At 46.2% G+C, this 24907-nt stretch overlaps 1 protein-coding gene across 7 annotated transcripts in view; it reads left to right on the top strand.

The window, feature by feature from the left end:
- The window catches only part of NOL4L (nucleolar protein 4 like), a 130580-nt gene that overhangs the window by 61426 nt on the left and 44247 nt on the right, over positions 1-24907 (top strand). For all 7 annotated transcript variants that reach the window (XR_003145049.3, XM_025469685.3, XM_025469691.3 and 4 more), the window contains exon 4: positions 3801-3910. Coding sequence is in view for 6 of the 7 variants with exons in the window: in XM_025469685.3 (XP_025325470.1) it covers positions 3801-3910 (110 nt within the window). In the remaining variant the exon portion in view is untranslated. The remainder of the gene's footprint in view (positions 1-3800; positions 3911-24907) is intronic.

Below are 24907 nucleotides of genomic sequence, written 5' to 3'. Positions count from 1 at the left end.
TCCTAGCCATTGCTCCCCCCTCCCTCCAAGCCAAGCTGTACCTGGCTTTATTAAAAATGCCTTCTCATCAGCAGTCATGGTATTGTAGGCAGGCCAGGGGTGTCCATCGGTAAAAGGAACACAGTGCCTGGCCTCGCTGGATGACCGAACGTGGAGAATGGGCATGACGCCGGATGAGCTCTTCCTTTGCTGCTCTGACCAGCCATCCTTAGGGGACGAGGGTGGCCCTGCTCACAACTCTTCACCAGATAACCATGTCTTTGAGGAAATGAAACAGAAATGGCAGAATTTTCTGTCTGAAGACCCAGGATCTGAAAACAGGAACCATGGCTCATCTGAGTGTCTCAGGGTGGTTGCTCAAATGTCTACCTCACGTAGTGCTCCCAACCCCATGGAGCCGGGGTGGGTGGGGAGGCACGGGTCCCAGCACGCTCCCGGGGGTCAGGAGGTCAAGTCTGGGCTGAGGGCGAGGCGGCAAGAAGAGGACCCAAGGACACTGAAACCAATTACAGCGCCAGGTGCCCGAACAAAGGTGCCAATGTGCAGCCTGTATCAGAACCCTCCGCCACAGAACCAAGAGGAAACCTCTAGAAAAAAAGTTTTTTTTTCGGCCCATTTTAAGCCAGTGTCTGAGATATAGTAGTGACATTTAGTTCTTCTTTGAAGAAAAAAATCTTCCTTGAAGAACGCAAAAAGTCTGAGTGTGACAACACAGCTTTTTAAAAAGCAAAACATGGTTCTGCATTTTTATACAACTCGTTAAGAAATGTTATTCAAGGGGATCCCTGGGTGGCTCAGCGGTTGAGCACCCCCTTCGGCTCAGGGTGTGGTCCTGGAGTCCTGGGATCGAGTCCTACCTCAGGCTCCCTGCATGGAGCCTGCTTCTCCCTCTGTCTCTGTCTCTGCCTCTCTCTCTCTGTGTCTCTCAAGGAATAAATAAATAAAATCTTTTTTAAAAAAAAGAAATATTATTCAAGCTGTATGATCACCAGAAGTATGCCACCTGCAAAGGACACCCATCGTCCCCAAGACCGGTCTATATGGACTCCATTTTCTGTAGGGCTGTTTTCCCTGTATCAAGCAGAGACTCCCTTGCCCCTTTGGGTAGCTTCACCCTCTTATTTGCAGGGGAGTTTTTCCTTTATTGTTAAAATATTCATAACATAGAGCTTGTTGTTTCGATCATTTTTTTAAGTGTGCATTCAATGGCATTGATTATAGTCACACCATTGGGCAACCATCACCACTGTGTGTTTCCAAAACGTTTTCACCACCCCAAACAGAAACCATGTACCCATGAGGCAATAACTTCCCCTTCCCAACCCCTAGTCCCTAATAACATCTGTTCTACCTTCTGTCTCAATTTGTGGGCCTACTCTAGGTATTCCATTTAAGTGAAATCATATAGCATTTACCCTTTTGTGTCTGGCTTCTTTCACTCAGGTGTTTTCAAGGTTGCAGGGACCTTCCTGGCCTGAGCTCCAGTTCCTCCACTATGACCCCAGTACCCACTTGGCCTTTTGCTAGTCTTTCCAGCACAGCGGTGATGGTGGAGGGTAGGCTCTGGCCAGTCCAAAATAGCTCTGGTCCAGAAATCCTCCTCCTCACACTGCTCAAATCCCAGCCCATGAACAGAACTAGGCACCAAAGGGAGCTTTGGAGGCAGAAAGAGGAGGCTAGAGAATGGGTAACCAGAACTATTCCCCAGGGAGAGGGTAAAGCAGGGTCAAGTGACTAACTGGCCAAGTGAGGCCCCACTTAGTGTGACAGGTCCCAGCAGGTGACTCCAGGGCTTTGAGATGGTCATAGCAGGAGGCATCTGAAGAGGAAGCTAGACTGGGGAGGGGGGTGACAGGCTCCCTTTCAGTCGTGCTCCCCGTCTTCCTTGATTTACTCCTGTGCCATTTTAGTCTGTCCACCTGAGCACCCAGAGCGGCACCTAAGATGCAGAACACAGAGGCTGGGTGGTGTCCACTGCGGCAGCCCCTGCAGAAGGCAGCTTAGCCAAAGATTTTTAAGAGTCATGGAACAGGGATGCCTGGGTGGCTCAGCAGTTTGGTGCCTGCCTGCGGCCAAGGGCGCGATCCTGGAGATCCAGGATCGAGTCCCATATTGGGCTGCCTGCATGGAGCCTGCTTCTCCCTCTGCCTGTGTCTGCCTCTCTCCCTGTGTCTCTCATGCATAAATAAATAAATCGCTAAAAAGAAAAGGGGGGGGAATCCCTGGGTGGCTCAGTGGTTTAGCGCCTGCCTTTGGCCCAGGGCATGATCCTGGAGTCCCAGAATTGAGTCCCACATTGGGCTCCCTGCATGGAGCCTGCTTCTCCCTCTGTCTCTCTCTCTCTCTCCCCTTCCCCTCCCTCTCTCTCCCTCTCTCTGTCTCTCATGAATAAATAAATAAAATCTTAAAAAAAAAAAAGAGTCACGGAACAGTCCTACTCTTTGACCCACAAATTCCGTTTTTTGGGGTATTCTAAAAAGGACACAATCAGGGGTGCCTGGGTGGCTCAGTCGATTAAGTGTCCAACTCTTGGTCTCAGCTCAGGTCATAATCTTGGGGTTGTGAGACGGAGCCCCACATTGGGCTCTGCACTCAGCATGGAGTCTGCTTGAGATTCTCTCTCTCCTTCTGCCTCTGCCCTCCCCTGGCTTGCATGTGCACACTATAAATAAATAAATAAATAAATAAATAAATAAATAAATAAATAAATAAATAAATTCTTTAAAAAAATACAGTCAGAAATACGTACCAATATTCACACATGAAGATGTTCCCTGTAGTATTGTTTATAGAAGCTCCCAATAGGAAACGACCTAAGTAGCCAATCGTAGGTGAATGGCTTAAGTAACTTATGATAAAATAGTACACAGGTATAAAAATGCTGTTTGCAAACAAACCAAGATTTTTGACGGTGGGAGAAATGACGATGATGATGTTAAGCAAAAAAAACAAAACAAAACAAAACAACATTTTTTTAAGTGGACTACATAATTTTCTGTATGCATTTTAATATCAAGTACATAAAAAAGAGAAATCACAGGGAAAAAAAAAACCAGAAGCATATGCCAAGCAGCTTGGTGCAGTTATTGGGGTTTTTCTTCTTTACATCTCTCCACACTTAGCAACTGCTCTAGAAAAGGAACATGCATTACTTTGATCTTCAGGACAAGAAAGCAATAAATGGGAGGAACAGGCCTCCTCTCTACATAATTAAGAAGGGACGAGAATTTGGGAGGCAGGTACTGGAGGCCTGGCCTAGACCCGCAAGCCATATGGCACCTGACCATGCTTTTGGGAGATACTATGGGGGTGGGAGATGGGGTCAGGTGGTCGCGGCCCGTGGGCACCCAGGAAGCTGGCTTAGACCAGGATTGGAAACATACACGCCTCTGAGGGCCTAGCAGGTCTCATAATCAAGTGAAAATGTGCATAGGAAATGGTGGGGACGATGGCAAAACGGAGAGCTCACACCCTGTCTGAAAAAAGGGGCTGCTGCAAAGCTGCAGCAGTGGTTGGCCATGTGGGGAAGGTGAGCCCTGGGTGACTGGAACTTCCATCTCTCAAAGAGGCCAGATAGTCCTGATCTTTAACATCTGAACTCTTACTAAACACTGGCACCCAACCCAAATCCATTTTCAGCACCCACCAGCCAGATGTGGATGGTGAGCCGCCAGCTTGTGAGGTCCAGCCCATCTTCGTTCTCCTCAGGCTGTGTTCTCCGTGTGGGTAACAGGCTGTGGTGCCTGCCAGGGGGCCCAGAGCACAGACTGAAAATGGCCTCCTTTTGTTCTTTCTGCCAGAAAACGAACCTCCCTCTCCCCTGGTCTCCGGGATCATCGATTACAACATGCCCCTCACCTCCACGTACCTGAAGCAGATGAAGTTGCGGGTGATGAACTCCCAGGAACAGGTAAGGCGTCGGTCTCTCCTTGCCCTGCCTGGGAGCGTCCTAACCGGCCTGGATGCAGCTGGTTCCTTCTAAGACGTGGGGCCCACGGCGTGTGTAAACACACTGGAAATCAAAGAGGCCCTTATCTGGTGATCTGGGCTCACAGTCCAGGCTAAGGGGGGGTAAAGAATGTGTTCCTAGTTAGGGGTCTGCTGGGCAGACAGGCCTGCCAGGTCTTCAGTGAAACCCAGGAAGCTCATGCTTCACAGAACTTTCCCCAAGGGCAGGGGCCAGGGAGGGAGTGTGCCCAAGCCATAGACGTTGGCTCTTAGGTTGCTGTCTCTCTGCTTTGCCCTTTGTCTGCAATGTCACTCATCTCCTTTCCCCGGGGAAGTGCGAGAGGGCCCCCGGCTGCTCGCCTATGGCCTCCGTCACTCTGGGGGCCCAAACAGGCCACAGGGATGGGCCTGGGAGGGTGGCCTGTGTAAGATAAGGCCCTGGGGCTCCCTGTCTGTCCCAAGACTCCCCAGCTGTAGATTGCCAAGTGCTGTCAGGCACCATGGAAACAGGCTATGAAAAGAAAACCACTCTTGTCTGCCTCCCCACACAGTCTACCTTCTAGCCCTTTGCAAAGCAGGTAGCATGATTGTCCTTCAAGGGGGGACTAGGTGAATGCCACCCCCGCCCTCCACTACCACCCAAAACCAGGGTAATAATTTCTCACCTTCCAATTTTCTCATCTGTTGTGACATATGAATCTACCTTTGTAGATATATGTCTTTGAGGCCTACCTAGAGGAGTGGGTCTCCCCTCTCCACGTCACCCGACTGAAAGTCTGACTTCCAGCCCTGGGTGCAGTGTCCCACATACTGCTGGTCTCCTTGACAACCCAAGCACGCGTTCGCAGAGTGGTGCTTTCTCCACAGCCAGCTCCAAGGCGATATAACAGGACATGTTCAGGTAGCATCTGGGGCTGTGGCACCCAATTCGAGGATTTGAGCTGGCTGGCTTGAACGTGCCACGTCTGCCTTCCTCTAAGGAGGGATGGTGTGCCCTCCCGTCCCCATACTATGCCCAACCCCTAACGGTTGGATGAGATAAGCTTTGTTCTCAGTGGTAGAGTTGTTTGTGTCTCTGTGCCTCCTGCATCTTCTCACCTGAGATGGTCTGTTCTATGATGGTTACATCCCTAAGAAACTTCATGTGATCGAAAATAGTGCCTATGGGGCAAATGGTGGGGGGGTTTCTAACAGAATGGTAAGATTGTTTCCGTGCAGGAACGTCAGTAATAAGGATGGTGCTTTGGTTACTAGTCATAAAATCTAAACACCACTGTGCATGTTCCGCGTGAGATCTCTGACTCCTGTTCAAGAGTAATTTCTTTTCCTAGAACCATCTACACTGTCATGAGCACCTGGCTTCTCACACATTCTCATCACCATTCTCATCTGTCACCATAAAGTGTGGAGCCATTTGAACAACTGGTAGTACAGCCTCACGGCTCTTTCTTTCCTACAAAACAGTTCTAGATCTAGATCACCACCAGAACCAGTAGCAGTCAGTGTAGCCCATGGATCCTGTTATATTTTGTCTTGTTATACAAATTCTTACTGTCTGTGGGGAATTATAACTATTGGTTAGGTACATTTGCAAGAATTCAATCATTCAACAAATATTTATGGAGCCCTACTCCATGAGCCAGGCTGTAGGGATGATCAAGTCTTAGGAACAACTGTTACTAGTTATTATGATTTGGGAGAAACAAACACTAATAAAAAAAATCACACACCAATGCCCAGCTCAGGGCAGGTAGTGATAAACATTTGGGGGAAAGATTAGTCAGTCATCACAGCGCAGCTGTGACAAGTGCCATGCGGGAGGACACATGGTGCTGTGAGTACTCTTAGATGAGCATGAGGGGTGAATCAAAGCAGGGCTTTGTCTCAGAAAGGGATGCCTGAGCCAGGATGGAGGTCTGAGGGAAGAACTCTAGGCTAAGGAAACAGCTTGTGCAAAGGCCCTGCGCCTTGAGGGAGGACAGTACCCATGACCCAGAATCTGAGAGGCTAATATGGCTGCTGCAGAGAGTATGAGATACTCTGTTACTGAAGAAAAAGGGAGAAGACACATGTGTTGGGCAAAGAAGCACTTGATGGGTATCTGAATGAACCGAAATTCATGAAACAAGATAGATGAATTACCCCAGTGAGGTTTAGGCTACTCATAAAGGAAAGGCGGATTGTGGGAAGGTGTTTCTCCCCAAGATGTTCTGAGAGTCCAGCTGGGGCTGAAGTTGAGAGCAGGTGTCTCAGAGTCAACCATGTATTCCTTGCCTTCATTGGTACTTCCCCAGGTGGGGGCCCTCGGACAGTCTCTGATGTTCTCCTTCATGCTGCAGGAGATTACAGGTGCACACCTTCCTGGCAACACTGGGCAGGAGAAAGAACATGGCACCTCGCACACTATGGCCTTTCATCTGCCAGGCTCCAGCACTTGCCACATAGCAGTGAGTTCTCCAGGCCTTGGTCTCTTAGGCAGTGTGTTCTTTTTTTTTTTTTAAATTAATGAGAGACACAGAGATCAGTAGAGACATAGGCAGAGGGAGAAGCAAGCTCCCTGCGGGGAGCTCAATGTGGGACTCAATCCTAAGACCCTGGGATCACACCCTGATCCAAAGGCAGACACTCAACCACTGAGCCACCCAGGTGCCCACAGGCAGTGTGTTCTACAGCTGGGCATAAGAAATTGCATTGCTCATTAGATTATTTATCTGCAGGCGCAAGGAAGGGCCAAGGACCCAGAAGTCTTTGATTCTTCAGCTTGAGTTGAAACTAAAAATACATATATTTGAATTGGTAGCTTCTTTCCTGTAGGGAAGTCAGAGTTGGGCTCCCCTTGGGGTCAGTGAATGGCCCGTTGTACAAATGCAGCCAGGGGCCTGGCTCTGCCACTGTCAAATCTCATGTGCTGACAAGGCTCTGAAAGCAGCTTCATTCCCCGAAGCATCCTTCTGACCCCGAAATGCTGACAGAGGACACCTATAGTGTTTGCAAATCACTCATGCAGGCCATATGGAAAATAAACCCAATTCTAAAGTAACAGGAGCTGGGATAGGTGATATTTTATTATACTTATTAATTTATATCTAAAAACTCTGAGGGAGAAAAATCCCAATAATTCAGCTTTTTCAGGATTAGATATCCAGGAGACAAATAATAAGGCAAATAGACATGTTTCTCTCACTTTGCTTTTTTTTTGTTTTTAAAGATTTTATTTATTCATGAGAGACAGAGAGAGGCAGACACATAGGCAGAGGGAAAAGCAGGCTCCCTGCAGGGAACCTGATCAGGACTCGATTCCAGGACCCTGGGATCACGCCCTGGCCCAAAGGCAAATGCTGAACCATTCAGCCACCCAGGTGCCCCCCACACACACACTTTTCTTTGAGCAGACAATGAACAGGTGGTGGGGCTTACTTGTAAACTGGACAGAACCATGTTACTTGTTGTCCAATTATGTCAAATTAATATGTGGGGAAATGGACCCTTCTCCACAGAGGATATTAGGTAATATGAAAATCTAATAACACTATTCACACAAAGAAAAAAAGATTCTTCTTGAGGGCTGATTCAATACAGCAAATATTTATGGTGTCCTCAATATGCAAGACATTTGGGAGTCAGACGCCAGCCTCCCAGAACCTCCATCCTAAGACACAGAGACCAGGAACTATCATCGCAGTGGCCACATTGAGCCAAAAATAGGGGAGTGTAGTCTGATAAAATCTATTTTCCCCCTTACTTGGGAAAATTCTCATAAAGACATAAAATTGAAATTACATTTAGTTGTACTGAGGAATGTATGAGGAATACATTTTTTCGTAGGCGGCAAGGCAGGAAGGTTTCATGAATCGTGGACTGTCTTGGAGAATGCTCTGTAGCATTCTCTGATAAGATGAGGCCCCAGGGAGGGATGCCACACTCGTAGGGCTGGGGCAGCTGGTAAATGCCATCTACAATGTCTGATCTGGCAAATCCCCTTTTAGGGCTATGTGCAAGATGCACCAAAGAGGAGCACTAGGGTCTCTTCTGCACATGGCCACTGGTTCTCTATTCTGTGTAACTTGGTTTTCTTTCATATATATTTTTTTAATTACACAGGTAACACCTGGCCTCAATAGCCAAAAGCAAAAGCCTGGTGATAAAAATCGCCATCATCCCACCACTCAGGTCACTGAATATTTTGGGGTCCAGTCTTCCAGACTATTGAATAGAAAGAGGATTTTTTTGCTCTACAAACCACATTCTTTGTTTTTCCAATGCTGATTTTCTTTTTTTTTTTTTTAAGATTTGATTTGTTTATTCATGAGAGACACAGAGAGAGGGAGAGAGAGGCAGAGACATGTAAGAGGGAGAAGCAGGCTCCATGCATGGAGCCCGATGTGGGACTCGATCCTGGGACTCCAGGATCACGCCCTGGGCTGAAGGCGGTACTAAACCGCTGAGCCGGGATCCCTGGGTGGCGCAGCGGTTTGGCGCCTGCCTTTGGCCCAGGGCACGATCCTGAAGACCCAGGATCGAATCCCACATCAGGCTCCCGGTGCATGGAGCCTGCTTCTCCCTCTGCTTGTGTCTCTGCCTCTCTCTCTCTGTGTGACTATCATAAATAAATAAAAATTTATAAAAAATAAAAAAAATAAAAAAAAATAAACCGCTGAGCCACCCGGGCTGCTCCCAATGCTGATTTTCCATATTATCAGAGCCTCTTTGCCCTCTGGGCCTAGATGTTTCCACCTACCACATAAGCTGGTTATGTAATTTTCCTATCATTCACTTTCTCCTTTACCCATGTCTATCACCCACCCATCCACCCATCTACCTATCCATCTGTCCATCCATCCATCCATCCCTCTATCCATCCTTCTATCCATTGCTCACCATAGCCAGGCATGGTTGCAGGTACTAAGGAGATAGTAGTGAACAGAAGCGAGTCTATGCCCTGCTGGCTCTCACAATTCAGTGAGAGAGACAAGGAAAACTGAAATCAATATTCTGGGGCCTTAAAAGAGGAACAGAGGAAGGACAAGAGAGTGAGCTGGGTGGGCACTGTTGTAGGCACTAGGTTATCACTCACTAGGCACCTGTTCTGGGGTGCCTGGGTGGCTCGTTGGGTAAGCATCCAACTCTTGGTCTTGGCTCAGGTTGTGATGGCAGGGTCCTGAGATCGAGCCCCATGTGGGGCTCTGCACCAGACACAGAGCTTGCTTAAGATTCTCTTCCTCTCCCTCAGCCTCTCCCCACTTTCCCTCAAACAAACAAACAAACAAACAAACAAACAATTACGTACCTGTTCAGCGTGGAACACTTCACACCCTTCAGCCCTTGCCCTCACAGCTCTGCAAGGTCCCATGATTATCCTCATTTTGCAGATCCCATAGCTGAGTCTCAGCAAAGTTCAGCATTTGCTCAAGGTCACACAACCACTGACAGGAATGAAACTCAGATTTCTTCCTTCTTTAGACCTGTGTACCCGCCAGGGCCCCAAGCCCTGCTTCTCTCCACACTTACTGAATGACAATGTGCTGATTCGAATCTGAAGCAGATATGCAGCGCATGAGGTTGGTGGAGGGAAGATGTCCTTGGCAGAGATGCTGACAGAGCACATCAAGGGTTTTGTTTGGCCTGGGAACTGGGATCTGCCGTAAATATATGATGCTTAAGGAAATACCATGAGAGGAATTTGGCAGGGGGCTGGGGTTGGAAGGGAGGTCACCCCTACCTTGTGAATGCTCAGTTATCTGCAGGGGTACATGTGTAATTTAATTTGATATAATGCACATTATGGGTGATGCTATCCTGATCTGTCCTAAGATCCCCATATTTGAACCAAGACCCTAATATAGAAATCACATCCAGATCTGGAAGGAGAGAGACAAACTATCTGTATTCTTTCCCCTGACATGTACTTCCATGTTATAGATATGGAGTCTAAGCCCCTTGGATCTACTGTTTTTTGGTTCCCAGAAGCCCTCAGTTCCTTTGCTCTGACCAGAGCATCTTCTTGGGCCTACCCCTTCCCCGGTGCCTCAAGTAGTGCTAATGTCCTGCTAATGGTTCTAGTGGTTCTCCCACCAGCATGTGAAGTGGTGCTGCTCCTCTGTTTAAGCCCCACTGATGGAGTCTTTTACCGGGCTCCATTAACCTCTGCCTCCCTCTCTACTGCCTCTCTCCTGGCCCAGAGTTTTCCTTGGGTAGGAGAGGAGTGGGGGGAGTGTTCTCCTCTCTCCAGACACATGTGGAGCCTGCGAGGTCCGTAGCCCCTGCCCAGAGCTTCTGGGGTCTCCAGAGGTTGGGCCCTCATGCTCTTTGCAGCCACACCTTGCAGCCAGCCAATGTGGAGCAGGACTATTCTTTTTTTTTTTTTTTTTGGAGCAGGACTATTCTTAGCCAGGATGCCAGCACATCCACCTAAGCAAAGACCCTAGAGGCAGGCTGACAGTACCAGTTCCACTACCTACCAACTATGTGAATTGGGGCAAATTGCTTCATTCTCTGTGCTTTATTACTCGAGAGTAATAATAATACACCTAACTCATAGAGTTATTCCAAGAGTTGAATGATGCAAAGCAGCTCAGTACTTAGCACAGTGCCTGGCACATTAAAAGCATGGGGGAACTCTCAGTGACGTCTCCTGCTGTTATGTACCTGGTATCTAATAGACACAGGGAATGAATAACCTTGTGCAAGAGACCAGCCAAAGCTCTCAAGGAGCTTTTCTTAGTAGATGGGACAGCAGCCATGGAATTGTGATCCAAAATGGAGGCAAGAAGGCTCCCGGAACCTGTCAGATGATGTAGGGGACATTTGCTTATTTTTAAAGGAGATTTGGACTCACATTGTAAACCCCCTGGACAAAGAGGGCCCATGTGAGAAAAGTGGAGAGGTGACATCTCTAGGAGGACCTGAGCTGGTGAAGACCAGAGCCAGTTTGGAGAAAGGAGGAGGAAGAAAGATGAGATGGAGGAGGAGGCACAGAGCATGGGCCTTTCTTGGCAGTGAGGCCACATACGAGCCCTTTCCTCAGTCAGCACTGGGGAGCTAAGCAAGGATTTGGGCAGGAAATGAGCCTAATCCAAGTGTGGAACTTTCTCAGGTTCCAGTCTCCCTAAGTGCAGGAGGAATTAAGCCCACTCCAGAAATCTCTCCACATTCACTTATTTTTTAAAGATTGTGATAAAACATTTGTAATATAAAATTTGCCATTTTAGCCTTTTTTTTTTTCATTTTAACCATTTTTAAAGTTTATTTATATTTTTTAGCAATCTCTACACCCAACATGGGGCATAAACTCACAACCCTGAGATCAAGAGTCACATACTTTTCAGACTGAGCCAGCCAGGCACCCTGCCATTTTAACCATTTTATTTATTTTTATTTTTTAATTTTTAAAATATTTTATTTATTTACTCATTTTAACCATTTTAAAGTAGACCATTTGGGGACGACTGGGTGGCTCAGTCAGTTAAGGGTCTGCCTTCAGCTCAGGTCATGATCCTGGAGTCCGGGGATTGAGCCCCACATTGGGCTCCCGGCTCAGCAGGAAGTCTGGTTCTTCCTCTGCCCCTCCCCCTGCTTGTGCACTCACTCTCTCTCCCTCTCAAATAAATAAATAAAATCTTCTTTTATTTTTTTTAAGATTTTATTTATTTACTCATGAGAGACACAGAGAGGCAGAGACAGAGGGAGAAGCAGGCTCCATGCAGGGAGCCCGATGTGGGATTTGATCCTGGGATCATGCCCTGAGCCAAAGGCAGATGCTCAACCGCTGAGCCACCCAGGGGTCCCTAGTATCTTCTTTTTTAAAAAGTAGACCATTCAGTGGCATTAAATACATTCACAATATTGAGCAACCATCACCACTATCTCCAAAATTTTTCATCACCCCAAACAGAATCTCTGTAGCCATTAAGCAGTAGCTCCCATTCTCTCCTTCTCCAGCCCCTGGTAGCCACTGTCTTACTTTCTGTCTCTGTAAATGTGATTATCTAGGGACCTCATATAAGCGGAATCACATATTTGTCCTGTGTCTGGCTCATTCACTTAGTGTAACATGTTCAAAGTTCAGTTGTGTTGTAGCAGAACTTCATTCCTTTCTATGGCTGAATAATATTCCATCACTTGCTAGGCCACATCTTATTTATCCCTTCACCCTTTTGGGTTGTTTCTTCTTTTTGGCTAACTGCATTCACTTTTTAATCTTTTAGACCAGGTTGTGGGACAGGGAAGAATTAAAGCAGGGCTCTGTTTCTTCTCTCTCTAAGTCCTTGCCCCTCTTTTTGGCTTTCTGTTCTCATGAACACTCTCAACCTCAGAAGGACCCCAAGAAATGGATAGACCCAAAGAGACGTGAGAGGCTGTCACTTAACCTAAACAGTGCCTGACTCACAAGGAGAAGCCATAGGCACTGCCTCTGATACCCAGATTTAAGAGCTTGATAACAATAATGATCTCCAGGGAACCTGGCTGCCTCAGTCCAAATACCGGGTGACTCTTGATTTTGGGATTGTGAGTTTGAGCCCCACATTGGGTATACAGATTACTTCAAAAAAATAAAAATCTTTAAAAACAAAATAAAATGAAACAATAATGTTTTCCTCCTTCCCCTTCCTCAGGCTGCACAGCAGCCCAGGCAAGGTGTGAGCTCAGAGGAGAAATAACAAAAAGGAAATGTTTCCATGTCCCCTGTTATGGTTCATTGTATGTAACCTTTGATGGACTCTTAAGGAAGCAGAGGTTCTGATGTATTTTTAAAAATTAAACAGTAATCTCCATGGAATAGAAATAAAATTTAAAATTTTAAATCCCAAGAAAAAAAAAATAAAGAAACAAAGAAAACCTGATCAATGCAGCAAGAGTAATTAAATGAGGGAATTAAAGAAGAAACAACCAAAAAGATATATGATAAACAGAAAACATAAATAAGCGAACAGGAACAAAACTAAGTACCAGTAAATTGCAGTAAATGTAAATGGGTTAAATTCCACTGCAAAGAATAAAAAAGGCTCTGATGAGGTTTATTTAACAGCAAAATCTATTTGGTATTTACAAAAGACTTTTTTTTTTTTAATGACACAAGACGAAACAAGAAAGAGAAGGCAGTGCTGCTACTCTCAAACAAGTGAATGTTCAAGGCAAAAAAGCATTAAATAGTGGAAAGGGAGATAGAACAGGGAAAAAGCAGTTTCCCAGTAAGACTTCAGAGCCTCTTGATCTTGGAGGTCTGCCCTTGGGGGAGGTTGAGGAAATGTTTGGTGCTGTGGAACACAAGTAGCCCCTCTAGGCTTTACCATGAGAGGCAGCATCCTTTTTCCATGGCCCCATCATCAGTCTCTTCGCCTTTTGTAATTTGTGCTACTGTGCTGCTGTAGCTACTTCTCAGACCAGGATCTTCAAACTTTGAGCATCTCTGTTTGTTCTTAGAAATGTGCATGGAGCAGCATATGGAGTGGACCCTGTAGTGCTTGTGAGACTGTGGGTGTGCTGCCTTGGCTACCTGGAGTTTAGTCCTACTCCCTCCTCTCCTCATTGGGTTCATCCACCAAAGCACACTGGGACCACTTCCTTAGTTCTCAGCTTCCTTCTTTTCTCTCAACTCCTGGCCTTCCTGATTTCCATTTCTTGTTCCGTCTCTTGACTCCTGCCTCTCAGACGCCCTCAGGCCTCTAGGGTCAGCCTACCATTACCTTTATGTAGTTGAACTGAAGGGGCCCAACTTGCCTCCATGAGAGCCCAGAAAGGACCTGAAATGGCCCTGGCTCCATTTTCAGGATCTGAGAAGCCATTGCCTAAACCTTTTTCTGTCTCAGTAAATCCCTGGCACTGTGGAGGGTTTGTGCTGCAGCAAGAAAAACAAAAAGCAACTAAGATACTGACCTTGACCAACACTGCTGTTTGGATTTTTCCAGGCAAAGAATGATCCTTGGAGTATTTCTGCTGTGAGATGATGTGCAGGTGGGGTAGTTGCTCTCAGATTGTGCTCTGTGCCCTTCAGACCCTACCCCATGACTCTGGGGTGATTCACTCTCAGAAACAGCATCTTAGGTGCCCTTTATCTTTGTTTTATTTTGTTTTTTGTTGATTTGCATTCATTTTTATTTTAATTAATGGAATACATATTTTAAAAATCATATAGAAGGACACCTGGGTGGCTCAGTGGTTGAGCGTCTGCCTTCCACTCAGGGTGTGATACTGGTCCAGAGATCGAGTCCCGCATTGGGCCCCTGTGGGGAGTCTGCTTCTCCCTATGTCTGTGTCTCTGCCTCTCTCTGTATGTCTCTCATAAATAAATGAAAAAAATCTTTATAAATAAATAAGTAAGTAAGTAAATAAATAAATAAATAAATAAACAAACAAACAAACATATAACATGTAGAAAAACAGCAGACCCTGTCCTGGCCTCCTCACTTTAATTTCTTTTTTCCAGAGACAGCCTCTTTTCTTATCTTTTAGCTCTCTCTTCTGGTTTTACCTTTTATTTCTAAATAACATATGCTTATGCTGCTCATTCTTGATTTTTTTTTTTAAAGATTTTATTTATTTGGGAGAGAGAGTGCACAAGCCAGGAGCCTGATGATGGGTGGGGAGCCTGATGCAGGGCTCAATCCCAGAACCCTAGGATTATGAACTGAGCTGAACTGAGTGTCATCCAGGTGCCCCTGGTTCTTGATTTTTAAATTTGAGCTGTTTTGGGACACCTGGGTGGCTCAGCAGTTGAGTGTCTGCCTTTGGCTCAGGGTGTGATCCTGGGGTCCTGGAATCAAGTCCCCCATCGGACTCTCTGTGTGGAGTCTGCTTCTCCCTCTGCCTGTGTCTCTGCCTCTCTCTCTCTCTGTGTCTCATGAATAAATTTAATTAATTAATTAATTAATTAATTAATTAATTAAATTTGGGCTGTTTTGGTTGATGTTTAATTTCTTTCTGTAGGAGATAAGTATTTATACTATTACACTCTTTCATAAATGCAGGTATTATTTTGCCTTCCTCCTTCCATCAATATTATTCATACCTCTCTATTTGGATAAATCACTTCATTATCTATATTATTACAACTGTGCATATATTATTCATAGCTGAGTCAGTTAGCATACTATGATTACATTCCTTTCTTTTGATTCTCTGGAGTTAGCCATTGCCTCTTTTCCCCCAAACTTAGCCCTCTATCTTTTGATCTTGCTTATAACATGTGTCATTTTTATTTTTATGTGATCAAATTTATCTTTCTTTCCTTTAATGACTTCTGCATTTGAGTCTTTAAAAAGCTAAGTGATTCCATTCTACCTCCCTGTTCTCCTTTAGTACTTACTTGTTTTTTTTTTTAGATTTATTTATTTATTTATTTATTTATTTATTTATTTATTTGAGAGAGAGCAAGAGTGTGTGGTGGGGAGGGGCAGAGGGAGAGGGAGAGAGAGAATCTTAAGCAGTCTCACCACTGAGCATGAAGCCCAATATGGGGCTTGATCTCATGACCCCTGAGATCATGACCTGAGCCAATCAAGAGTCAGATGCTTAAGTGATTGAGCCAGCCAGGCACCCCAATGTTTTCATTTTTTTCATAGACTGCTTTTTAGAACAGTTTTAGATTTACAGAAAAATCGAGAAGATAGTACAGAATTCCCACATGACCCCCTGCCCAGGGTTTCCTAAATTATTAACATCTTATGTGATTGTGATACATTTGTTACAATTAATGAACCAATACTGAACCATTATTCATAATGGTTAATAATAATGAACCATTATTGTTAACCAAGCTCCATAGTTTATTTAGATTTCCTTAGTTTTTTACCTAATTTCCTTTTTTTGTTCCACAATCCTATTGGAGATAGCACATTACACTTAAGCTCCTCTTGGCTGTGACAGTTCCTAGGCTTTTTTTTTTTTTTTTAAGATTTTATTTATTTATTCATGAGAGACACAGAGACTGAGAGAGAGGCAGAGACACAGGCAGAGGGAGAAGCAAGCTCCATGCAGGAAGCCCGACGTAGGACTCGATCCCCGGTCTCCAGGGTCAACCCCCCCGTTGAAGGCGGCGCTAAACCGCTGAGCCACTGGAGCTGCCCAGTTCCTCGGCTTTTACTTGTTTTTGATGCTCTTGACAGTTTTGAAACTACCGGTCAGGTATTTTGTAGAATTCTGGAATTTGATATTTTCTCTTTTTTTAAAGGATTTTATTTATTTGAGAGTGAGAGAGATCATAAAGGGAGAGGAGGTGGCAGAGGGAGAAGCAGACTTGCCACGGGGTGGAGAGCCCGATGCAGGGTTTGATCCTGGGACTCCAAGATCATGACCTGAGCCGAAGGCACGTGCTTAACCGACTGAAACACCCAGGCGCCCCTGATATTTTGCTTTTTCTTCTTTTTTTTTTAATGATTGATTTGAATTTCACTTCTTTTTCTTTTTTAAGATTTATTTACTTTTACTTGAGAGAGAGTGGGATGGGGAGGAGCAGAGGGAAAGAGAGTCATAAGTAGACTTCGTACTGAGCACAGAGCCTGATGTGAGGCTCAGTCTCACAACCCTGAGATCACAACCTGAGCCGAAACCAAGAATTGGCACTTAACTGACTGCACCATCCAGGTGCCCCTTGTCTGATATTTTTCTCAATATAAAACTGGACTTGGGGGTTAGTAAGAGGAAGACCCAGACACAGAGTGCCATCCTTATCACATCGTATCAAGGGTATATACTATCAACATGATTCATAACTGCTGGTGTTGGCTTCAATGGCACCTGGCTGAGATAATGTTTGTCAGATTTTAAAACTATAAAGCTACTCTCCGCCCCCTCCAATACTATACACTTTGGCAGGGAGTTGCTATGTACAGCCCACACCTAAGAAGTGAGGGGTTATAATTTCCCTGCCTGAGGACAAGTTTTCTACATATAATATTTGGAATTCTTGGGATCCCTGGGTGGCGCAGCGGTTTAGCGCCTGCCTTCGGCCCAGGGCGCGATCCTGGAGACCTGGAATCAAATCCCACGTCAGGCTCCTGGTGCATGGAGCCTGCATGGAGCCTGCTTCTCCTTCTGCCTATGTCTCTGCCTCTCTCTCTCTCTCTGTGTGACTATCATAAATTAAAAAAAAAAATAAATAAAAAAAAAATATTTGGAATTCTTTTGCATCTCCCTTGCTATCTGGGAGATTTGTATCTCCTTCCTCATTTATAAATTCATTTAATCATTTGATAATTTATTTATATGCCTATTGATTTTATACTTTGGGTTATATTCCAATACTATTTTATTTATTTTGAGGCTGAAACTGTTTCAAGTTTTGGCCACTGGGAGCTCCTTTAGTTGGTTCCTGCCGTCTTTTGACATACACATATTGAGGATTTAGGGGGGTTGTTTTTTGTAGGATTTCATTTTGTATTGTTTTTGTTTTAGTGTTTTGTTACTTTCTGGCACTTTAAGATGCTCTAGGCTCATCTTTTATACTTCCTGCCCTCATGCTAGAATCTCAAAGGAGCTCTGATTCCTTTTATTGTAGAATCATTAAAAACCACGGTCTGGGTGTTAGGTGTGCTGGGTGTCCTTCCTTTTAGACCCTTTAAGCTGAAAGAGCAAAAAATAAGCATGTTTTTATTTTTTAATTAATCTCTGATCCATTTGGAGCTTATCCTGCTGTATTATGAGATGCGGATCCTACTTTACAGGATCCTGCTCTGTGTTAGCATTGTTTATTAAATAATCTATTTTTTCCCCATTGATTTGAGATGCCACCATTATAATTTACTAAATTTCCATCTGAAACAGAATCTACTTCTATTCAGTCCATTGGCCTCTTTATCTATTCATGTACCAGCTCCCAACTGTTTTAAGTGTTAAGATTAATATGTCTTAATATCTAGCAGGAATGGGTTCCCCTCCTTTTTGTCCTTTTCAAACTTATCTTGACTTGAAAGTTATTTGGAGGGCACCTGGGTGGCTCAGTGTTTGAGTGTCTGCCTTTGGCTCAGGGCATGATCCTGGGGTCTGGGAATCAAGTCCCACATCAGGCTCCCTGCTGGGAGCCTACTTCTCCCTCTGCCTGTGTCTCTGAGTCTCTCATGAATAAATAAATAAAATCTTTTTTAAAAAGTTATTTGAGGGGCACCTGGATGGCTCAGTAGTTGAGCGTCTGCCTTTGGCTCAAGTCGTGATCCTGGGGTCCTGGGATTAAGTCCCACATCAGGCTCCTTGCAGAGACATAGGCTCTCTGCCTATGCTGCCTCTCAGTGTCTCTCATGAATAAATAAAATCTTTTTTAAAAAAAGTGATTTGAAAAAAAATTGTTTAATGCCTAAACATTTTTGCATCTGCTTCTTGGTTGGTCAAGATAACATAGAGGCACTGTTGATCTGACCACACAGATATGAAGTGAGATGCTTTTACTGCAGGCCTTTCTGTTCACCAAAAAGCAAGGCTGGACTGTGAGCCAGGAGCATCACGATCCCAGGGTTAAAACTGAGGGCTATAAGCAAATGACAGCACAGCATTCCCATCCTCCTAAAGATGGTGTTAAGTAAAATAAGGCATTTCTACATTTTAGAGGGACAGTTTTCTTTTTTTATATAAAGATATTTCCTTATCTGAGAGAGAGAGAGAGAGAGAGACAGAGATAGCAACACAGATAACAAGGGAGAGCACAGAGGTGAGAGGAGAGGGAGAAGTAAGCTCCCCACTAATGCAGGGAGCCTGCAGATGTGGGGCTCAATCCCATGGCCCCCTGGGGGCAGACACTTAACTGACTGAGCCAACCAGGCACCCCTAGAGGGATAGTTTTCTCGGAAACTTCTCTTTGAGAGTCAAAGTAGGGAGTGAAAAATCTATTGTCAAATATCTTTTTTTTTAAAAAAAAAAAATCTTTTTAATCTAATTTAATTCAATTTTATTTTATTTTACTTTATTTTAAGTAAGCTCTACACCCAGTGTGGGACTTGAACTCATAGCCCTGAGATTAAGAGTTGCACACTCTACTGACTGAGCCAGCCAGGCACCTCTGAACTTTTTTGTTATAGGGCATTATTTTGGGGACCATTACATATTATTGAGAATACTCAGGTAGTTTCTAGAAACTTGCTGCAGTTTCTGGATACTCAGAAAATGAGCATAATGGCTGTTTTGCTAGGACAGCCTGGGTTCAGAGAGATCTGTGTGTCTTCTTTCTTCCTACTTCCCTGAAGCTGTGTGGGGAAAAAAGAGAAAACAACCAACATCCTGTCTCAAAAGCCGGTTGCTTGATGGAGCCAGTAGATACCTCAAACCTAAACAGCTCATTGTCCCCATCGGTTCTTAAAGGTTCAGTCCTTTCCAGGCTGCTGATGCCTACCCCCATCCATGTGAGGTTGCTGACCTGGCCTTTCAACCTCATTATCCAGGGAAAAAAAGGCACACAGTGCCCCTCATTGACTGGTGCAGGCAGGAGAGCTGTCTGGTCCCACAAGCAGAATTCTGCATGCAGGGCTAGCCCAGGGATGCTTTCTATATGTCAAGGGAAAAGCTGGGAGCAAGGTCAGGAGCCGCTACCTGGGCTTCCATAAACAGGCAGCAGCAGCTCTGTTTTCTCAGAGCCCTGACTGGAAACCTCCCCTGAGAGGTACCCCAGGTAGCTGATTCTTGCTCTGTCTTTAAGTATGAGAGAGATCCAGGAGGAAAGGGGGTGTCTTTCCTAGGCTGGGGCAGGAAGGAGCAACTCAAAACATCCAGGTGGTCACTGAACCGACAGCTGACCCCGTGACCCCCTTACTCTGGGCCCAGCCTGACTGAGACCCAGAGGAGCCCTGTCTTGTGACCAAGTCCCATTGGGTTGTTCTTGCTGCTGTTTTTAACAACTAAAACTCCTAACTCCAGTTTTCCGAGTTACCTCTTTCATCTAGAGCCAGTGTGCATATGGGGCAGCATGCTTTCTCTAGCCCTCCCTGTTTTTTTGTTTTTGTTTTTGTTTTTGTTTTATTTTTGTCACATTTTTTGAGGGCAAGACCCTTGGTGCTTTGTCTAGCCTTCCACTGAAGGCTCTGAAATACAAGTCTCTGGGCCCCTGGTGGCTGTGCAGTTGTCGGCTGTGGCTTTTCCATAGATCCTTTGCCCACCCCGACTCTTGCCACCCTTATGGCTCCTTCGCAGGTGGGGTGCAGCCAGGCCGTGGCACCCCAGCAAAGAGCTACTGGAGGAGATCTGACCCTAGTGAGAGGGTGGGCGGGCGGGTGAGCCAGGCCTCTGTAACCAGACCTGGGGGATGCGGGAGGGCTTCAGGCGCTTCAGCAGCTGATGTCTGGAGATCAATTAGAGATAATGGCTTTGGGTGGACGCAAAGAAGCATGGCCAAGATTTTCCTGGTTATGATCGTGTTTACCTCATTAGCAGCCTTTTTTTTTTTTTTTTTTTGAGGGATGGCACAGTGCTGCAGTGTGAATTTGTGCTGGCTGCTTTGTTTCGCTCAGGGTGATCAGGCGTGGACCCTGGGCAGCCGGTAGCTCCCCCACCGCCACTCAGACAGGGGAGACAGAGGCCCATGGCTTCTGCTCACAACCCACCAGACCCGTGCCCTCCCTGTGACCCAGTGTTTATACAGCTTTAAATTTTATTCTTCCTTCCTTCCTTCCTTCCTTCCTTCCTTCCTTCCTTCCTTCCTTCCTTCCTTCCTTCCTTCCTTCCTTCCTTCCAAAATCACTGAAGTTCCTACTATGTTCTGGACACTGTTCTGAGCATGGAAGATACAGCAGTGAAAGATGGTTAAGGAGCGTCCTCTCAGGGAACTCACGGGCTGCAGAGAAGATAAACAAGTCAATAAGAAAAAATATGCAAAAGTCAGAAGTTTGAGCAGAGAATTAAAATAGGGCCAGTTGAGGGGAACCTGAGTGGCTCAGTTGGTTAAGTGGCTGCCTTCACCTCAGGTCATGATCCGAGAGTCCCAGGGTCAAGTCCTGCATCAGGCTCCCTGCTCAGTGGAGAATCTGCTTCTCCTCTCTCTCTGCCCCTCTCCTGGCTAGTGCTTTCTCTCTCTTTCTCTCAGATAAATAAATAAAATCTTTAAAAAAAAAATAAAATAGGGACAGTTGATAGACTGTACTTCTGGGTGAGAAGGCCTCTCTGAAGAGATGACAATCCAAGCCCAGACCTGAATGATAAGCAGGAGCCAAACCTGGGGCAATGAAAGAGAAAAGGCCTTCCAGGTGGAGGAGACAGCAAGTGCAAAGGCCCTGGGGTGGCACAGCAGGGAGACCGGGACAGAGAATGAGGCAGAGACATACTTGTGATAAGCTTGAGCAGGCTGTAGAAGACAGCTCTCTCAGGGCCTCCCAGCTGGATTCAGAGTTTGTTGTGTGCAAACCTCATGCTGCACTTTCCTTCAGAGAACAGGAGCTTAACTGGGGTGACAGTGAATGGAGACGAGCTCCTAACAAAAAGTCTGGGGACTCTGGTTCTAGGTGTGACCCTGCCCCCAAAAGCTATCTAACTTTCACTTCTCTATGCTGTAGCTTCCCTGTTACTGAAACAGCAGGTTTGGGCCAGACTTCAGTGGTTTCCAAAGTTTGCTTTTTGACAGAAGAACCCCTTCCTTCCAGGACATTCTTCTGGGGAGGAAGCCCAGCATATCAAGGGTTAGCAGCCGTCAGCCATGTCGCTGGCAAAGCTGGCAAAGGGGCCCAGAGTTCTGCCCACCATCCTATGCCCTAGCACCCCCTCTACCCTCCCATAGGACCCCAATAGCAGGGCCTGGATACAGACAGGCAGAAGGGCTCAGCCCAGCATGACCACAAGCAGCCCCGCCTTAGGCCAGCATTCCTCTCTCTCCTGTAGTTCCCTCCTCGGTAGAAGTGAGTAACAGAGCCTGTGCATTGCTATCCTCAGGGCTGTTTTAAGGCTTGGATCTTTGGAATGGCTCTGAGTGCCTCAAGAGAAAAATAGCATAGAAACAGAAGATACGGCAGCCCCGGTGGCTCAGCGGTTTAGCGCTGTCTTCAGCCCAGGGCGTGATCCTGGAGACCTGGGATTGAGTCCCATGTCGGGCTCCCTGCATGGAGCCTGCTTCTCCCTCTGCCTCTCTCTTTCTCTCTCTCTCTCTGTATCTCATGAATAAATAAATAAAATCTTAAGAAAAAAAAAAAGAAAGAAAGAAAAGAAAAGAAACGGAAGATACTTTTTAACTGGTGCACTGCTGTGGCTCAGGAAGTGTCGCGGCACAACTGTGCAGTAGCCTTGGCACCTTTGCCTCCTGCGGAGTTCACAGGGAAAGGAAACCAGCGCTGTCTTCTCCCAGGCACCACGCATGGACATAGTCCTCTCCCTTAGTTTTTTAAAGGAATTGACATTCTAGAGAAAAGCCATATAGGAGTGGGGTCCCGTGAGTCAGTCAGCGATGCTTTTGGCTACAAGAACAAAAACTCAGCCAGCTGTATAGCTAAACACAAAGTTTTCTTCCTTTCTTTCTTTCTTTCTTTCTTTCTTTCTTTCTTTCTTTCTTTCTTTCTTTCTTTTTTTTTACTCCTGAAACAAGAGGAATGGAGGAGCCATTGTTAGTGTTAATGTCTGCAACATTGTTGGTGCCTCTGTGATGTTGCTGACCTTTTCCTCATGTTTGCAAGTTGGCTGCTGTTGCTCCAACCATTTTATCCACAGTCAAGGTCAGAAGAAGATGGGAAGGGGCAGTGTAAGCTGAGTCCAGCAAAGCAAAAGCTTTCCCAGAGAATTGCCAATTTGTTGATACCGCTTTGGTCCTTGTCACATGGCCACCCTCAACTGCAAAGGGAGGCTGGGAAAGAAAGAATTTTGTTTTCCTACCCTCTCTAGTTGAGAAAAGGAAGGGAGAAATGCTGAGTTTGGGTAGCAGGTAAATTAGTCCAAAGTATCTCCCATGGCCTGGAATCAGCTGAGCTTGACAATACCTTTGGGTATTAAGATGCCAAAGGCCTGGGCAGGAGAAAAGAGTAATAAGGTAGGAAACAGAGGAGAAGCAGGGAGGAAGGAGGAGAGAAGGAACAGTTGTTGAAGTCCTTCTGTGTGCCAGGTACCCCACATGTCTGGGGAAACTGTGGCTCAGGCTCAGAGAGCTCAGGGAACTTGTCCAAAGTCATAGAGCTAGTGTGAGAGAGAGCCCTGTTCCCTCCAACATTAATGCTGTTATTTCCCAAGGGAAGAGGAGAGAGGGAAGGAAAAAGAAGGTGATGGTGAGCAGAGGGACAGGCCAAGGCCCGGAGAGGCTTCATGGTGGCAGGTCCGCGGCTCCTTAGCTCAGCACCACAGTCCTGGCATGTGGGGCGGGACCCAGCACATGGTAGGCGATCAGTAAAGTTTGTTGGCTGATGTCAGTCTTACGAACTAATTACCTTTCACACTGTCACCCACAGTGTTGATAACTAAGGTTGGGCAAGTGTTCTGTGCAGGCGCCAGTGACACCCCCTGCAGGCAGCTCTGTATTTGAGCCTCACAGCAACCTTCAGAGAGAGTCCCTTTTGCCCCTCAGCCTAGAAATGAGAAAATCAAATCTCAGAGAGGTTAGGTTGCCTGCCTAACCTCTGCCCCCAGAACACTCGGCTGTTACCCACACACACCCCCAGCTGCGGCCTCCATCACAAAGGGGGTTAGAGTGAAAACGACCTCTTGAGGCCGCCTGTCCCTGCATCCCAGCATGCCTTCCCTGGAGCAGCACCAGGTGGCTGCAGTGTCTTACAGATTGCACAGGGGCCCTCATGCCTCCCGCAGTCACCCACAGAAGAGCCAGCAAGACTTTTCATCCCTGAGGACTCCCCAGGCCCAGCTTCCCTCAGTGGTTGCATGGAGAAGCCTTGGGGTCCCACCAGAGGCTGCCTGCCACAGAGCAGCCTCAGCCCATTGCCGGTTCCCAGCCTGAGAACCCATACTTGCTCTGCTGGTTTGTCTTTCTGCTCTGCTGGAGGCTGGTGAAGCATGACTCCATGTGGTCCTGATAAGGGGTCCCACCTTAGCAGGGTACCCCACACATTCTGGGGACCCAGACACCCTCATTCAAACCCCAGCACAGACACTAGCTGCTAGCTCTACAACCACAGGCATGTCCCCTGGTCTCTGAATACCAGTTTCCTCACTATTGGGTGACTAGATGAGTCATTTAATCTTCCTCTCCCAGAGCCCCTACTCTTCCTGTGCAAAATGGCAATTAATATCAACCTTGTTATTTGGCTGATTCAGTAAGGTAACATATACTACCACCCAGCGTGGGTGCCTGGTGCAGAGTGGGTCACAGCAATTGATTACAACAAGCTCCAGGCTGCTCAGCCATGGTAACTGGCTTCAGGTTTCCCCTGCTTTTACAAACATTTATTAAAGTATAACACACAAGCAGAAAAGAACACTTATCAGTAAGTGGACAGCTCAGTAAATTTTTCCAAACTGAATCTACCTCCTGTGACCAATTCTCAGATGAAGAAACAGAACATTGTCAGCACCCCAAAGACCCTCCATACCCCCCTGCCAGTCACTACCCCCAGCAAGGGTGACCACTAGCCTGCCTGGGTTGGTTTTGCCTTTTCAAGAACTTTATGCAAACAGAATCATACAACATGTGCTTTTCCACTCACAGGTCTGTCTGTGAGCATCACCTGGCTGTAGTGCACACCTCTAGTCTGTTCTGTTGCTATGTGATATTCCACAGCCCCAGTGTGCCACAGCTAGCCATTCTCCACTGGCAGACACCTGGGCAGTTTCCAGGTTCTGGCAGCTATGAATAGTGTTCTGTGACCATTCAAGTCCATGTGCTTTAGGAATCACCCATAGTCATTCTTTTGTGTGCACACCTAGGAGTGCAAGTGCTAGGCTGCAACTGGCCTTGGCTTTTCAGCTAAGCCTCTCCAAAGGTGCCAGGAAAGAAGGAAGAGAGAAGAGGTGAGGTGCATTCTCTGTGAGAGTTACAAAGTATGGGCAGTGTCGCAGATGATGTGCTAAATTCAGAGCTCTGTTACAGAACTCAGCACTGCCCTGGGCAAAGGGTGGGACAGGG

Source organism: Canis lupus, chromosome 24 (genome assembly GCF_003254725.2).
Source record: "Canis lupus dingo isolate Sandy chromosome 24, ASM325472v2, whole genome shotgun sequence".
Classification (NCBI taxonomy): Eukaryota; Metazoa; Chordata; class Mammalia; order Carnivora; family Canidae; genus Canis; species Canis lupus.
This window is presented reverse-complemented; position numbering and strand designations above follow the sequence as displayed.